Here is an 18,352-nt window from a genome sequence, read left to right as displayed (position 1 = left end):
AGGCACATGACCTCCATGTGAGGATGTAGATGGAGGTGGCGACAACAAAGGCAAAGATTGTGGAACTCAAGCATTGCTACTAGATGATGGGGGTGGCATGGCTGCTGCTGTTGCTTCATCATCATCTTTCAAAAGTTTTGTTTCCAATTCTTCTAGATGTAGAGCTCCATCCTCCAAATTATCTTCCTTTGGGTTGTTGTCCCAAGTCATATATGATGTATCATCACGAGCCCAGTCACAATAATGTGTCAACAACCTCAAGTTGTAGTGCACAAAAATCAAGCTTTTTGCTCGATTTCCATTAAAGTTGTTTCTTCTCACATTATGGATGAAGGTATAGGTGCTCCAACACCTCTTTGCAGAAGAAGTATTTATAACCTGTGAAAGCACTTTTTTTGCCCATTTTCCCAAAAGTCCCTGGCTGCCATACATGTCCCACCACGTGACAACATCAAATCTGTCCCTATCTTCCATTGCATGCAAAGAACAAAACACTCCAGTACTTGTGAAGTATTTGCCTAATTCAAGACGGAATCTAGCACACTCCTCCCTGTCAAGGACCAACTTGTCTAATGTTGTCATATACCCATTTTGTACCTTTGGATTTGTATGGGGTTTGGCCTTAACCCCACCCCCAGAGGCAGGTTTTCCCAACCAAGATGGAGAGTAGTATTTTGGCATAAGGATATACGCCAAGGCATGTAGTGGAACATTAAGTTTATCCCACCATGCACACACAAAATTGTAAATAATATCATACAAGTTGGGATCTTTTTGCTGAACAATATCTTTTATTTGCCCCAACATGTTATCCATCTGCTCATACACCTCCCCAATCACTAGTGCATTTGTATCTGCAAAACAAATCATGTTATAAAGGGGCTTGGTGTATTGCAAAACATCCTTCACGTGTGTCAAAAACATACCATCAAGAGCGGTCTCCTCCAGCTCTTCAAAACCTTGGTTGTCAAGTGCGGTTGGGGTCTTGTCCTTTAATACCTGCCAGTGTTGACTTGATACCATGCTAGCCAATGACTCTCTTACCTTCAAAAGGCGCCTTAAGGTGAGGTAATAACTAGCGAATATAGTCTTCACAATCTTTAACAACTCCAACCTTGAGTGACTGCGGAAAAGCCCATGGGTATTGCTATGATTGGTAATATATTTTATCATTCTCTTACCTCTCTTGTACAAATCACCAATCCATTTGTATTGAGGTTGCCCGTTCTTAATAATATCATGCTTTAAAAGGTTCATTGTTTGAACCAAACACCCAGACCAAAATATGTTGGGGTATTTATCCACAATGATTGCTCCTGTTGTCTTACAATTAGAAGCATTATCAGTGATGACTTGGATGACATTGTATGGCCCAATACTTTCAATTGTTTGAAGTAATGGTTCTGCAATGTCGATGGTGGTCTTGAGCTTTTTTGAGTAATCATATGCTGAAAGGAAGACTGCACCACCACTAGCAGACACACCAAGAACACTTATCAATGGCTTGCCTTTTACATTTGTCCAGCCATTAGATACAATGGATACCCCATAATCATTCCAAGAATTTGTCAATTTACCCAAAGCATGTGTTATTTTGGCTTTTTCATGATCAAGTCCCATGGTTCTAGCCCTGTTATATGCAGGGCTCTTGTATCCTTTAGGGGCATCATTGATGGTAGAAATCATTTCATGCCAATAAGATGAGTGAAAAACATTGAATGGTATCACACATGCATAGAGAAACCAGATTTTTTTTGCATCCACATCATCCCTACACCCTTGATCAAGGAAATATGATATGGTTCTACACCTTAAAGGGATGTCTGTGCCTGTGCCTCCATATCCACTACCATGGGTGGATGTTGATGGAGTTCTTAGTCTATGTGATTGTGGGCTAGTGGTGTCATGTTCAAAGTCACCCTTTGATCTTTTAGATTTGTATTGGGCTTCCTCCTCTTCTGTTATGTATTTGGCTCTTTGAACTTGTGACACACTTCCACAAGTTCTGATTCCTATTTGTTTATTTCGATCTCATGCCATTTTCCCACAGAGATGCTCCCTGCACGAGTGTATGAACTTGTTTAAGTGTTTTTGCAACGGAGTCATGTAAATTTAGTGGTTCAACCCCATTTTCCTCTTGAAAGCCTAGTAACATATTTCCACAAGGGGGTTTTGTCTACTTTGGTTTTTTTGCCCTCATCATCCTTCTCCTATTCTTCCTCTTGGTACCCCTCCTCTTCAGGGTTTTCAAATCCACCACTACCCACTTCTTCATCCTCTTCATCGCTCCTGCTCCCCAACACCATCATAACAAAAAATGGAACCAACATCAAGAGAATGCCAAGCCATATAGCCATGATGTTTGAAGTTTTGAACTTTGGTGGGTTATAGTTTCTCGCCTGCAATAAAATGGAGGAATGGGAATGGGAAAGAGAGAAGAAAACCGAGGTCACTTGGGAGCGGAAGTGGGGTGTGACATTTTCAAAAGATCTTGGCTTGGGAGCGAATTTTTATATAATATATATATTTTATATATTCTGAATCTTGATGCATATATATATCAACAAAAGCATGTAGAATGATGAATTAGATATAAAAATCATAAAAACATGTATTAAACCATAAAACATTAATCATCTAGAAGTTATAATCTTCATCAACCACATCCACAAGTTACAAGTTCTCATTTATATAGCATGTAAGTGTGCATGTAACCAAAATAACATCGAGTGCAGTCCATCTCTGAACCGAAAATACATCAACAAATAGGCTCTAGATGGCCTCTAGCATCCAAAAAAATCATGCTACAACAAATAACTACATATCATCAAAATCATTGCCTATCTTGGGATCTTTGTCATTAGTATCACCCTCTAAGCAATTAACAAAAGATAGAAAAAATGTAGCATGTCAAGTCAAGATTTTGTTTGAGTGATGGGTACATTTTTAGTAGGGTCATGAGAGAGGAGTTCGACAACCAATGTCACTAACATCAAGGTAAATAGAGGGCTTGTGCTCTTGATTAAATACGAGTCCCCTACCCTAGTACATGACAAAATCCAATGGAAACATTGCAATCCCCCCAATCTTGAAATCCTGAAAAATTGATAAGTTTGCTGGATTTTGAGTGAAATCTAAATTTCTACTTTCTCCATATGAAATCCAATGAGGTTGGAACCACTCTCAAACATCTTGAGTCATTTCATGTTAATGTTAAAAATTTAAGTAAAGGATGAAAATGAAAGATAAAGGAAAATGTCACTTTTACTTTAAGAATTTAACATTACCATGAATTGCATATCAATACCAAGGACATTAGCTTGAATATTAGGCATCCTACTCAAAAACTCTTGTTTCTTTGGAAAAAAATTGCCTTTGGAACATTTTTGTGACAAAAAATTTGTGAAAAAACTAGAGAGTGATTTTTTTTGCGGGAGCACACTCCAAGGTTGCTCCCGATTCGCTGTTCCACACTCTGGTACACATAACCAAAATAACATTGAGTGCAATCCATCTCTGAACCGAAAATACATCAAAAAATAGGCTATAGATGGCCTCTAACATCCAAAAAAATCATGCTACAACAGAGACCTAAATATCATCAAAACCATTGCTTATCTTGGGATCTTTGTCATTAATATCACCCTCTAAGCATTAACATAAGATAGAAAAAACGTAGCATGTCAAGTCAAGATTTTGTTTGAGTGATGGGTGCATTTTTAGTAGGTCATGATAAAGGAGTTTGACAAGCAATGCCACTAATCTCAAGGTACATAGAGGGATTGGTGCTCCTGATTAAATACGAGTTCCATACCCTAGTACATGACAAAATCCAGTGGAAACATTGCAATCCCCCCAATCCTGAAATCCTTGAAAACTGATAAGTCTGCTAGATTTTGAGTGAGATCTAAAATTCTACTTTCTTTGTATGAAATCCAATGAGGTCGGAATCACTCTGAGACATCCTGAGTCATTTCATGGTAATGTTAAAAACACTCTCAAACATCCTGAGTCATTTCATGGTAATGTTAAAAATTTAAGTTAAAGGATGAAAATGAAAGATAATGGAGAAAGAATTTAACATTACCATGAATTGCATATCAATACTAGGGCCATAGGCTTGATCATTAAGCTGCCCCACTCAAAATTATTGTTTCTTTGATTTTTTTTTTGGTGAAAAAAGCTAGGGAGTGAATTTTTTTTAGGGAGCGCGCTCCCAGAGGGAGTGCGCTTCGGGAGCGGATTCGGGGGGGGGGGGGGGGGGCGCGCTACCCCGCAACCCTGAAGAGAACACTTTCATTTAACAATGAACATATAAAAAACACAACTGCTACATGGAAAATTAAAAAGAATGGGATTAGAGTCTAGACCCTACCTCTTTGGCTCTCCAATGGTGCCTTCAATCCCAAGCTCCAATCTCCTTTGCAATCCTGAAGCAACCCTCTCAATCTTCCTCTCACTCACCTCAAGCTCCAAATGCAAATGATGCATTGTGGGAGGGGAGGATGGCTTTTATTTCTTTTGGCCCGTCCATTCCCCCCCACAAAAAAATCCACGCCCTTTTTGTTTGTCGCGAGAACGGTTAGGAGCGATTGCTCCCCGACTTAAAAATTCTCTTTGGGAGTGGTCAGGGAGCAATCACTCCCTTGTTCGCTCTTAGAAAGTAGGGAGTGAATTTTTTTAAGGGAGCATGCTCCCGAGGTCGCTTCGGATCCTCTCCTGAGCAGGGCGTGCTTCGGGAGCAAATTTAGGGGTGGGGGGCGCTCCCCCGTAGCCCTGACTAACACTGTTCACAACTTTGTTTCTGAACAGTGCTCATGCTTTTTGATCTGACCACTCACTTACAGTCATCTCTGTGACTCTAAGTTGCACGATATGGGGAACCAGGTACGAGTTTCCGAAATGGGTACGGGTACGAAACATGACCCCCCAAATTTTGGAAACAGGGGAATGCAATATATATATATATATCTATATATATATATATATATATATATATATATATATTGTGGACATTTAGGAAATGTTATGTTGTTAAGTTTAGGTATGTTCTATGCTTAGAGAAATTTATTTCAATTTTCACAGTTAGCTCAATATCTTTTCCAGATTAGCAATCACATAGGCATTAAGGTAAATTGTAGATAGAACATAAACATAGATTGCAGAAGACAAGCCAAGACAAGAGGATACAACATGTGGCGCTAGCTAGGGACAAACCCCAATGTGGGGAAACCCTTGATCAATTCTTCTTATATGTTCTTCAATAGTTCAGCACAGAGAGAGAGATAGTACATTTACAACATAAGTCAACCCTTTGACTTATCTAAATAAGAGCATAGATCATCTCTAAGTAGATGATACATGAGGTAGCTGAACTCAGTTGAAGACATGCTGCTTCAACTGATTCTCGCAGCTGACTCCATCACCATGCGACACCTATCATTGTGCTGCTCCTCATCATCATGCTGCACCTCATTGTGCTACACCATGCTGCACCCATCATTACTATGCTGCATCTCATCATGCTTTACCAATCATGATTGTACCATCAGTGTACTGCATCATGTGCCATTGCCGTCCCAATGTGCTTGCTGCACCATGCTTGCCACCATGTGCTTGTTGCACCTTGCTTATCATACTGCTGTCCCGATGTGCCTGTTGCGCCATGCTTGCCACCATGTGCTTGCTGCACCTTGCTTATCATACTGCTGTCCCAATGTGCCTATTGCACCATGCTTACCATGCTGTCCCATTGTGTTTGCAGCACTGTGTTTGTTGTTGTCCCAATGTGTTTGCAGAACCGTGCGTGCTGCTGTCCCAATGTATTTGCATTGCTGTACCATGCTGCTGTTCTGCTGCCCATGCATCTTGCTGCACTTTCACTATGTCTATTAATATGCATTCAAACTTCATGGGTCACCTTGCTGCTAAGTTGCACGAAACAGGGAAACGGGTACGAGTTTCCGAAATGGGCACGGGTACAAAACGTGACCCCCCCAAATTTTGGAAACGAGGAAACGCATATATATATATATATATATATATATTAGGACATTTAAGAAATATGTGCAATCATAAAGCATATATGATACATTCTAATTTATTACATTATGATTAAATTGTCAATTGTCAATGCATAAACTATAAGTCTCTAAATTTACATCACATTTACTCATGAATGATCACAGAATGAAAATAGCAATATCCAAAATCAGGCACGAGAAATTTCTAATTTCTTGTCTCGTGCTTAATTGGGAGTCTCCTCCTACATAGTCGAACGACCTTAGTGCTCTTGAATAAATACAAGTTCCATACCCTAGTACCCTACTTGCCTTTTACTTTAAGAATTTAACATTACCATGAACTACATTTCAACACTAGAGCCATAGGCTTGAACATTAGGCTGCCCCAATAAAAAAATCCTCCTTTTTATAACTTGAGAGGCATCTAGAAGCATTCAGAAGATATTTTAGTCGCCCAATAAAAAATTAGAAGCGAAAAAATAAAAAAAAATACAAGAAAAAGTCAAGTTAGAAGAGGAAACTCCACTGTACGGCTTGGAAATGTGTTTCCGGCTGTACTGGCCATGTTTCCTCCTCGATAAACGGGCCAGTATAGCCGGAAACGAGTTTTCAGGCCGTAGGGTACGAGTTTCCTCGTTTCCGTTTCGTTTCCGGCCGGAAACAGACCCTTCTCCAACGTTTCTTGCAACTTAGCCTTGCTGTCACATCTTATCATGGACTGCATTGGTTCACAATTTAGGATCTCTGTTTGCTATGTAGGATGGAAGATGGGACAACCTTCATCATAGGACATCAAGACAGATCTACCATCCCTCATACATAGGTAGCGGCATCCATGCTTGTCCAAACTTGTTTGCTATTGACTGTTAGTGTCAGACTGGTTAGGGCATAATAGCATATACCTGTGGCCTTAATCTTCTCCAAGCTGCCCCAAACAAACCTTGGAAGACTGCGGCTAGCTGAAGGTGAACTCCTCCCTTACTAGGTTGCTGCCTTAGGGCATATGACAACAAAACAGTTCACGCTATTCCTTTGCTGTGGTGGTATGGCCTGCGGCTTACCACACAGCCTCCTCCAAATGTGCTCAAACAACCAGCGTTTTACTCCTCTTCCACTCGGCCTAGCAGCCTGTCCTCTCGGCCCTAGTTTCAGCCTTAAGACTTACCAAACTCGGCCTCCTGTAGCAGCCCTCTTCCACGCTATTCCTTGACCCTTTCTGTTTGCGGTTAGGGCTTGTCTTTGGCCTCCTCCTTGACTGCGTCTTGGGCGTAGCTTGTGGCACTTGTTGGACTGCGACAATGGCTTGTAGAGACCTCCTTTAGACAGCGTATAGGTTTTCCTTAGACAACCTATAAAAGGCTTCTCCTAGCAGCGTAGATAAACCCTCCTTCCAGCACTCGGTCACTTGGAGCTGACCTCCAACGTCCCTTCAAACCCTCGCTGGCCTGTTTTCCTTGCTGCGGTTAGGGAAGCCTCCTTTCCTCCAACGTCTAGGGCTTCCTCTCCTAGATTTCTCTTCCACTAAAACCCAAAGTGAGTGGAGAGAAGTCAAGAGAGAAGTGTGTGTTAAATGACTCTCAAGTCATCTCCTTTTATACTAAAACATTGAGCACATGCGTGTGTTATTTAATTGTTGTCCGACCTTGACGAATTGTCTTATAACACAAATAAATTCACAACTCCATGAATACTTATCAGAATCGATGATGTTTAGATCAATCCTACACCTCTCGATGAGAGGGATCCAAGAAAAATATCAGTTGCCATAAATAAGATGACCCACATGGAGTTTGGCCCTAGTTGCCAATTTTAACATATGTGCAATCATAAAGCATACATGATACATTACTACATTATGATTACATTGTCCAATGTCATTGCATAAACTATAACTTATAAGTCTCAATTATACGTGATGATAAAACATACTAACATCACATTTACTCGTGAATGATCACATAATGAAAGTAGTAATATCCAAAAATAGCCTTGATAAACAAGGTTTATATATACATATATATCCAAAATCAACCTTTATATATGAGGCTGCAAGTACAATGCTACATGAACAAGTATCAAACTGTGGACAATGAACACATACAAAAATAAAACATGAGCTCAGTCTAGTAAACAATAAAGACTAGTAGTCTTCAATATTCATCCTCATCATCATAATCCTCGTCAAAAATAGAATAAGAAGAATGCTCAACAACGGATGGTGGAGCGGAGGAAGATGATCAACCAATTCCACTTCTAGGCTACCGATCCTCAATATTCAGGGCAGCAAGAGAGAGCTCCAAATCAAGAGTTTCTAGATCCACATCCCTTTCTTTAGAAGGACCACTGCTATATTCTGGAGTCTGGACCCCTACGAGATGCAAGGCGAAGGTTGGAGTGCACATAAACAAGATCCTTTGCCTTCTGTGAGCTCGTCATCATAATCCTCGTCAAAAATAGAATAAGAAGAATGCTCAACAGTGGATTGTGGAGCAGAGGAAGATGATCAACCAATTCCACTTCTAGGCTCCCGATCCTCAATATTCAGGGCGGCAAGAGAGAGCTCCAAATCAAGAGTTTCTAGATCCACATCCCTTTCTTTAGAAGGACCACTGCTATATTCTGGAGTCTGGACCCCTACGAGATGCAAGGCGAAGGTTGGAGTGCACATAAACAAGATCCTCTGCCTTTTGTGAGCCCAACTTGTTTCGCTTCATAGAATGAATAAATCCATAGGTGCTCCGATTCCTTTATGCTTATGAAGAGCTTGCCACTTGTGAGAGAACACAAATGGCAAGGTTTTGCAAATGTACACCATTTGCTCCATGACAAATCCACCACCTAACTGGATTCATGGTGCTTCTCTCCTCCAAAGATGATATATTTGAATATCCATCTCATCCAGCAACGAAACTGGCAAATTCTTCCTTCACCTCCTTGTGTAGATGAGTTGGAAACATTCTCATAAGGGCTTTTTTCACCCCATTAGCTACCTCTCTATCCTTATGGGGTGCCTTCCTCTTCCCATTTCTTTGAGCAATAAGCTCTTCATCATAAAGTCTCGGGTTCAGGGCATGCGCTAAATTGTGCAATGGAGTGTTGAAATTGTGGTACCTATCAACAATGATTTTCTTGACTAAATCAATAAAATGAGCATCAACAAACAAACGCTGTGGAGACTCCCGTGAAATGATTTCCCTAGTTTTCTCAACCATGGTATCCATGCCATCATATACCTCTCCTAAGAAAGGCTGGTTTGCGTCAAATTTCGAAGAAGCTCAAATGCAGAGGTTTTGAAATTTAGTAAGAAATCTATCTTGCTCCAGCATTCCTCATCAAGGAACAATCTACACACCATATATCCCCGCTCTGATTCTTGTTGTCTCCACTCAGCCCAAAGTTTACTCACCACCATAGAAACTAATGGTTGCTCAACCTCAACAAGGTGACACAACATTAGGAAATTTGAGGCATGTCTTGTCTCAACAAATTTCAACAACTCCAATTTGGAGTACTCTTGAAATATTGCTTGAGATTGGTGGTGGTTGGTGGTGAATTTAACAATCTCCCTTGCTTCCCTTGTGATTTCTTTTATCCACAAAACTTTATTGTCGATCTCCTCTAAGATCAGATTTAAATTATGTACAATGCAGGGTGTCCAAAAGATGTGGTCATACCTCCCCTTAATAATTAAACCCGCAACTTCGCAAACTGGTGCATTATCCGTGATAACTTGCACCACCTTGTTAGATTCTATTTGTTCAATAGATTTTATTAAAACATAAGCAATGAACTGTGCATCTTTTACCTCTCCTCACTAGTCTTCTGCCTTTAAAAACATTGCTCCTTTTGGTGAAGTGGCAATTATATTTATCAACGGCCTATCCTTGTATCTGTCCATCCATTTGAGACTATGCTAACCCCAAAGCTACACTAGGAAGAATGAATCGATGATAAGATATCCTCCACAAGCTCCTTCTCATTTTTGAGAAGTTGAGTTCTGAATTTTTCATAGTTGGGCCCCTTGCACCCTGTGGGAGCTTTGTTAATTGTCCTTATCATATCTTGCCTGTAAGGAGTCTGGACAACATTGAAAGGGATACCACACACATAGATGCACCTAGCCACTCTGGAATCAACTTCTTCTCTAGCTTGCACATTCACCAATTTAGCAATTCTGCTCTCTTGAATTGAAGCAAATGCCCCTCTAGTATTTTTGGATGGTGGTAATTGTTGTTGTTGAGCCGCTTTCCTCTTCCTTGCTTCAACCACAATCCTTGGCTTAGTGTTTGGTGGAGCTTGAGGAGTAGTATTAGCAAGCTCTTCATGCCTTCTTTGAAGTCCGTCAACCTCATCTTGCTCTCTTTGATATGCCCTCCTTGCCATTGGGTGTATTGTTTTTGGGAAACCTGCAATCCCCTGTTCTCCTCCATTCAAAATATGCGCCTTCACTCCTGGGTACGAATTACTGCAAAGATTACATCACCATTCCCATGAGTCAACACCAACACATCTTTTAAGCTTTTAAACATGCCTCCAAAGAGGATAATAGTCAACCCTCTGGTTGGACTTGGGGGATGAACTTGCACTTTGGGTGGAAGCCGTTGTTGCAAAAAAAAGAAAAAAAAATTGTAAAGAAAAAATACAAGAAATAGTGGGAAGATAATAAGAAAATGAATGCGTCTTATTGAAATTAATTTTTTGTAGCTGAAGCCACCCAAAAATGCCACAAAACACAAGAGAAAGGTGGCTGTAGCTGAGCCAAAAACCAAGAATGCCGTAGCCGGAAACTCCCCACTACGAATTTGTGTGTGAAATCCCTTTTCCTTGCTACCGAAATCTCCTTTGCTCACTGTTGAAATCTCTCCAGCTATAACCACTACTCTCTTCCTCTTTTCTCCTTTCTAAAATCGCCCCTTTCCAAGTGAAACGACTTGCTCAATTCATGATGGGGGAATGAGGTGAGATTCTTTTTATAACTTTTGAGAGACATCTAGAAACATCCACACATTATTTTAATCGACAATTAAAAAAATTAAAATGAAAAAAGAAAAAAAATGAAAAAATAATAATTATTTTGCCAGAACCCGCGTATGTACGACTTTTGTTTTTTGGTTGAAACGCTCTCCTGCCCAGCATTTCCTGCAATATAGCTGTGACTGATCTAGGGCTACAAACTTACTGCACTTTGTTCTGCAATTTGTTCCATTTGTTCCTCAAATTGCATAGGTCTAGGGCTTATCAAATCTACTTTCCTAAGTCCTTTAGAATAGTCCTTTCCAACTACTTCAACACAACTCTCTTTCACTGAGACTACTCCATGTTGACCCATATTTCCCTTCATTGTATCAACCATATTCTCTACCCATAAATTCGCACTTCTGTACAATTACTAGAGGTTAGAAATGACCTACATCAGGACTGGCATATACATAGAATCTTTGTGCAACACAACCACTATTCCTTGTCTATATGTCTCCTTCTTAGGGTCCCTCTCCTCTCTCTCACGTATAGAAAATTTGATCAAACTTATCAACCTTCTTAATAGTCTTTTAGTGGCAGCATACCTTAGAGGGAAGTCCTAACTAGAGTATACAATCTTTGCTGTTCACACCTTGAAAAACTCCTTTAAAAAACTCTTGAATCTGCCCTCTTCTCAACACTTCATGACAACCCTACTACCATTCATGATGCACCCCACTTCTGTACCCTAGCACGCATTGTTGAAACATACTTAAGGGCTGATTCATGGTGACTTTACATGCATTGAGAAGACCTTAACTATGGCTTCAAGATTTGTTGTAGTAAATACTTTTAGAACCAACTCTCCATCTCCTTGCAATGACCAACATGAAGTAGCAAATCCACATACCTTATCTCGATGTTACTTTCATCTTATAAGGTCACTGTTATGTGAATATGACCTAAGATTTTTGGCCCTCTTTAGGGCTCCCGCAGTTGCCTCAGAAGTGCCCTAAGCGCAGCGTCCAATACTCCTTTCAACTCAACGTTAGATACTTATTCCAGATCTCTTTTCCTACACTGATCCGCAATTGTATGCAATCTTCTTTTCTGTAGCAGACAAGGCATGCCACCCTCCACAACACTGCTCCAGAAGTCACAACCCTTATCTTAGGGATCAAATCTTCCCGAGGTCAGATCACAGAAATATCCGACATGCACAAAACTTCAAAAAAAACTCGACCAACAACTCCCCTTATCTCGGCCTTATCAGATCACAAGAGATTGGAACATAACTCTTCGTCTCTTCACGTTAGATCAACTCCTTAGGGTCTGCTGCTAGATCTGGATGCTCCTTAGCCTATGATCGAAGCCCTTGAGATGGATGTGTCAACTTGTGCTGGCTTAATTTTGCACTAGCTCTGATACCATGTAGAAATTCCACGAACATTCTGATCTGCTTAAATGAACAAATCTGAACCTAACTTGTAACTCAAGTCACATAATTTTCTCTACTAATTTTGCAGTGGAATAAGAATAGAAATAACAAAGTCACACAATATCAAAAACACAATTTTTCTAGGGAACCCAACGGGGAAAACCCTCTGCTTGATTGAGAATTTTATTGATAGAAGAATGAGCAATAGATCTCTTACAAAAGCAGTCTTGTTTCAATAGAAACCAATCTGGTTCTTTGCTTGTACTAAGCTGAGATACTCGCAATGTTTGAGAATTCAATAGGGCAATGATTATGATTAATCCTATTTACTTGATAATTGCTTGTGATTCCTTTTTACTTCTTAGCTTTGTTCCTTATTATTATATGTGTGAAGCATCAAACAACTACCAAAACCGAGAAGAACAATGACACAGTATATAGGCTGCAAGCCAGGCCAAAACCTCTCCTCTTGAGAGGAAAACCCTTAAATCTCTTCACTTCCTTATGAGCTCAACCAGTGAGGCTCAACCAAATATGAGCTCACCATGCTAACTGCAAAACATATATCCGGACGAAAGTTCACCAAGAACATCACTGCAAATGAGTTTATGAAACTCAGCGGCATTTCCCAAATATGGTCCAGCATCACCACCATATAACTTCTGAAAGTTAAGATCCTCGAGGTAGTCACAGGCTTGCAGTTTACCATTCCACATCCGGAATCCAACTCCCTCTTATTTCTGCAAATGAGAGGGTCTGCACCTGTCAGAAATTGGTCGTCCTCAGAAGGTGCCAGTATGAGAGGTCTATCATCCACAACCTTTGAGCAATGGTTTGGATTGGTTTCACTTCTAGTGAATCTCAGCTTCATTAGATAGCTTATCAGTCCTCTCATACTAAGCGCGGGGTGTTTTGCTTTAAGCCATAGAGGACTTTCTTCCACCTGCACACATGAGATTCCCGATCATGAATCTCAAACCTCCTCGGGTTGTTCCAAACCTGTGGACCTGCTACATGAGGGAAATGGTCCCCTTGTAAGATTTTCCTTCGGTACATCTCAGACATGTACCTTCATGCTCATTTTGAATTCAAGCATCCCAATCAGCATCTGACTCGCATCGAGTAGGGCCCCATAAGTAGACCTCTGGTGTTATAGATGAGATATGTCAATTGACATGATCCTCAATGGACCATCCTACAACTTGATACAAATTGCCAACCCTGAACCCATGAGAAAAAGCATCTTTGACAATTCTATTTACGTACCTTTCCATTGATGAATGCCACCTTGAAAACTTTGACTTCCATTGCCGAAATGGACACTAGGTTCTTCTTGCGATCAGGTACATAAAAGAGATTCTTGTAAATGAATCGAGTTACCCTCATTCAATTGAGGGGTAACATTCCCTACACCCTTTTCGGGATAGGTGGCATTGGCTCCAAGTATAATCCCACGATTGTTTCCATCTCTACCGAATTAGAGAGAGCACCCTTCTATCCGAAGAAGTGCCTTGAAGCACTACAATCAATAAGCCAGATTCCAATACAAGATAACACTTCTTTTTCTTATGAGAAACAACATTTGATTCTTCATACCTGGGGTTCCTTGCTTTCTCTGAAGAGTCGGCCGTTTCCTTGATGACCTGCATTACCTGTCATTCCTCTAATCATTGAAGATGTCGCAGGAATGATTGTTATCATCATCAAGTGATGTGTCCCTGCCATTCGGACACTCCTTCGCATAATGGCCGAACTAGTTATCTGCCTTTCCTTCCACCCTAAGATCCGGTCTTCCCAATGAAGTGATCTTTAGGTAGGCCATCAGAAAGTTTCCACTGCGCCATTCTAATAACATTCTCTGCTTTGATTTCACCCTCGATGAGTTTGAAGAGGGATGAGGAATCCATTGATTGCTCTTTCACTCTTGCTTGGGCATTGTCATCACCTCACGTCTGATACCATGTTAAATTTAGGTATGTTCTATGCTTAGAGCAATTTAATTCAATTTTCACAGTTAGCTCAATATCTTTTCCAGATTAGCAATCACATCAGCATTAAAGTAAACTGCAGATAGAACATAAACATAAATCGCAAAAGACAAGCCAAGACAAGGACACAAGATGTGGCACTAGCCAGGGACAAACCCCAATGCGGGGAAACCCTTGATCAATTCTTCTTATATGTTCTTCAATAGTTCAACAGAGAGAGAGAGATAGTACATTTACAACAGAAGTCAATACTTTGACTTATCTAGATAAGAGCATAGATCATCTCTAAGAAGATGATACTTGAGATCAGTTGAAGACAAACTGCTTCAACTGATTCTCCAAGGTGACTCCTTCACCTATCATCGTGCTGCATCTCGTCATCATGCTGCACCTCACTGTGCTGCACCCATCATCACAGTGCTGGACCTAATGACCATGCTGTGCACTTCATGCTGCTGCCCCTGTCACTGTGCTGCTCCAATCACTGAGCTGCTCTCATCATGGATCTGCACCCAATGCTGCACTCATCACTGATCTGCACCCAATGCTGCACTCATCATGCTGCATTCATTACTGCATCCAATATGCTGCTTTACACTCACCAGTCTTAGCTGCTTGCTATGGCTTACAGCCTAGCAGAGCAGCTAGACTCCTCCAAAGTGCAGTCAACTAACAGTCACAATGTCTGCCTTGATTTGTCTGCAATTGTCCTCTAAGGGAAGGCTGTCACTGCCTTCCACAAGACTGTCCTCCATTTATTACAACATGTATATATCTGACATGCCATACATCAGACTGAAGATGTCGCTGTCATGTGTTCACTAGATAACATACAACCTAGAGAGCAGACTTCACTGTTTCTTCTTTATGACAGTGAATTCCCAGTCCTTAACTCATGCCTTGTAACTGTTTTATCTACAGCACTATGCTGTCACCTACAACACACCTAGGCACCTACAGCGCTTAGTCCATGCTGTCATCTCCAGCACACTTAGGCACCTACAGCACTTAGACATGCTGTCACCTACAACATACATTAGGCCTCCTTGTGCTGTTGATAAGGGCTGCGTATTGTAGACAAAACAGCAGCTAGATATCCTTGATTAGACTGTGGATTAGGGCCTTTGTTTGCTGTTCGTTAGGCCTCCTTAGACTGCAGCTAGGGCACCTTATTGGACTGTGGATTAGGGCCTTTGTTTGCTGTTCAATAGGCCTCCTGAGAGTGCTGCTAGGGCACCTTATTTTACTGCGGATTATCTCCTCTTTGATGCGGCTAGAGCTCTCCTTTGATTGCGGCCAATTCTCTCCCTTGCCTACGGCTAAGGCTAGAACATGTGGCTAGGGCTGCGTATTAGGGCAGCGTGTATGGAAGCTTCCTTACTGCTGTTAGGGTATCCCTTTTGCTACTTCTAAGGGCTGTCCCAAACCCTTCCAGAACAGCGTATATATTAGGGCATGATAGGCTGCATTAGAGTCTGCTGTTTAGGCTTCCTTCACCATGCTAGATCTCCCTTCCTTCCTGCGTCTAGGGTTTCTTCATTAGGGCAGCGTTATCCCTTAGGGTCTTTCCTTCGACTAAAACCCAAAGACAAGTAGAGAGGAAGAGATCCAAGTGTGTATAAATGACTTGAAGGCCTCCTCTATTTATACTAAAACATTGAGCACATGTGGGGTTTATTTGGTTGCTGGCCAACCTTGATGAATTGTCCCATAACACAAATAAATTCATATCTCCATGAATACTTATTGGAATTGGATGATCTTTAGATCAATCCTACACCTCTCGATGAGAGGGATCCAAGAAAAATATCAGCTGCCATTAATAAGATAACCCACATGGAGTTTGGCCCTAGTTGCCAATTTTAACATGTACACAACTTTCTCAATATATAATGTGATTTCCACTATTTGGTGGTCTAATTCCTTTAGAGTCTTCTTTTGAAGAAATAATGACTTGGTAAAGATGTTTTGGAACAAAGCATTCTGGTGGACACTTGATTTATTAGTTATGGGTTGATTATCTATTTCAGTTGTGTATCTACTTTTTTGTGTTCTGAAATCAATCAGCAATCACGTAATGCATAGATCAAAGGATTTATATTTTGTGCAGTTTTTGTGTTTCTGTCTTTATTTTTACCCTAGGAATAGAATGGTTATTGTTTTGACACTTGATTCTGCATTTTTTTTTTGGGTATGGGTAGATATTTTTCCTGATCCTTGACAATCTATGCACCTGAGCACCACATTACTTCAGGCCCATGTCAATGTGGGAGCCATCAAACTTGGCCAACAGAGACGTTTCTTGGGCTCTACACTCTCCAGGGTTTGAACCTGTGTTGTTTGCATGGTGGCACCCTTCTCAACAACTCAATCACATCCTGACAGATTGATACTCGTTTCTGTATGCTAACTTAAATTTTAAAGCTGGTTATTTGTTCTATATTTTCTCTTAGATATCTTGATCTGGTTTCAGTTGGTCAATGCACATTGGAATATTCTATCTTTACTTTCTTGTGTTCCAAAATGTTTCCTTGAACAAAGCTATCTTGTATCTGGAATGATCAGTGACATTTTTCAACATTCATTTATGAGTTATATGGACTTCTCACTGCAATATCAGCAGGAAACTAAATTTTTTCATGTTTATGTTTGAAACCCCAACAGCTTGTGACAGCAATGGATTGTGCAGGCGCTCTTGATGTTATTGATGATTTGCAACATTTGCTGGTAAGGCTTGAACTTCCGTAGTTTCAGACTAATATATGTTGTCTTTTGTTGTTGTTTTTATTTACATTGAGTGGGAGGAAGTGGGTTTTTCTTTGGTTTTTGACCTCTTGTCAAAATTACTGACAACATCATGTTGCATGCCTGCTCAAAGTTTGTTTTTTCATGAATTAATGGCATGACCCATTTTAAAGTCATTCTTATGTTTCTAGGTCGTGATTGTTTTTATTTTATGTGGGACGCCAAATTTTAATGTTGGTTTTGTGATTCAAGTGATTGGATTCATTTGGTCGCACTTGTCCTATTTTCTTAGCTCTTTTTCATTAACTGTAAATCATTCTATGTGATGTATAGGAAAGTAATGACCTGGTTGGTCTGCACTGCTTTCGTCACCTCAGCGATCAACTTATTTCATCCTTGGATGCTGTGAACAGGTAGCATGGATTATGTTTGACGTTTCTTTTAATAGATATTCAAACTTATTTAATTTGCAAATTTTTGTGCAAGTCATTGTCTGGGAAGCATGGTAACTGCCGTGGTTCATGTTCTGGCGGGGTTAAACTAGTGTTTAGTCCCGACCAATATCTTAGTATATTCTGTCTGTTTATTGGAACATTTATACAAGGCTAGATGTTCCATGTATCTAAATATGGAAAGGACACGAAAATTCCTTTTTCATATCAGTAATTTACAAGTACCTTGCAATCAGAAGATCTTTTTCTGTTAAAGACACTAAATGAAGTGATAATGTCACTAAGATGTATGTTTGACATTGAATTGGAGTTGGATTTAATGTAGTTTTCTGAGTGCCTCCTGTAACCATGTCGAAATGCAGTGAGCTGGTTGATGGCATCTCCCCACCTGGCATTCCAACTCTCTTCCCCTCTTAGCCTTGGTCATAGATTCCAAACTCTTTTGGTGGAGTTCATGCACTTTGGATGTGGCAGGTGAGAAGTGGGTCTTATTAATTTGCATCTTCTCAGTGCCCCATGAAATGGAGAAGATAGTAGGCTGGTGGTCTAAGAGGTTCAACTCTCCTAGTGCCTGCACTAGTCTGCCTCTGCTATGATAAGAAGAATATATTTTTCTCCAAAAGCATGGCTCTATCAATCAAGCCTCTTCAAACTCTTCCCTTGACTTTTTGGAAGTTTGACCAAGTGAACCAAAACTCTGATTATTCTTGTCTTCTACATTTGTTAGGGTCATAGAAGCCAAGCCTG

The 18,352-nt window shown here is 40.5% G+C and overlaps 1 protein-coding gene across 3 annotated transcripts in view; it reads left to right on the top strand.

Moving 5' to 3' along the window:
* VPS54 overlaps positions 1–18,352 on the top strand; it is a 309,776-nt gene that overhangs the window by 39,655 nt on the left and 251,769 nt on the right. For all 3 annotated transcript variants that reach the window (XR_016263770.1, XR_016263769.1, XM_089446018.1), the window contains exons 3-4: positions 17,073–17,135; positions 17,487–17,566. Coding sequence is in view for 1 of the 3 variants with exons in the window: in XM_089446018.1 (XP_089302144.1) it covers positions 17,073–17,135; positions 17,487–17,566 (143 nt within the window). In the remaining 2 variants the exon portion in view is untranslated. The remainder of the gene's footprint in view (positions 1–17,072; positions 17,136–17,486; positions 17,567–18,352) is intronic.

Source organism: Pinus tabuliformis, chromosome 9 (genome assembly GCF_031772625.1).
Source record: "Pinus tabuliformis cultivar Carrire ecotype Pingquan chromosome 9, CPIR1, whole genome shotgun sequence".
NCBI lineage: Eukaryota > Viridiplantae > Streptophyta > Pinopsida > Pinales > Pinaceae > Pinus > Pinus tabuliformis.
This window is presented reverse-complemented; position numbering and strand designations above follow the sequence as displayed.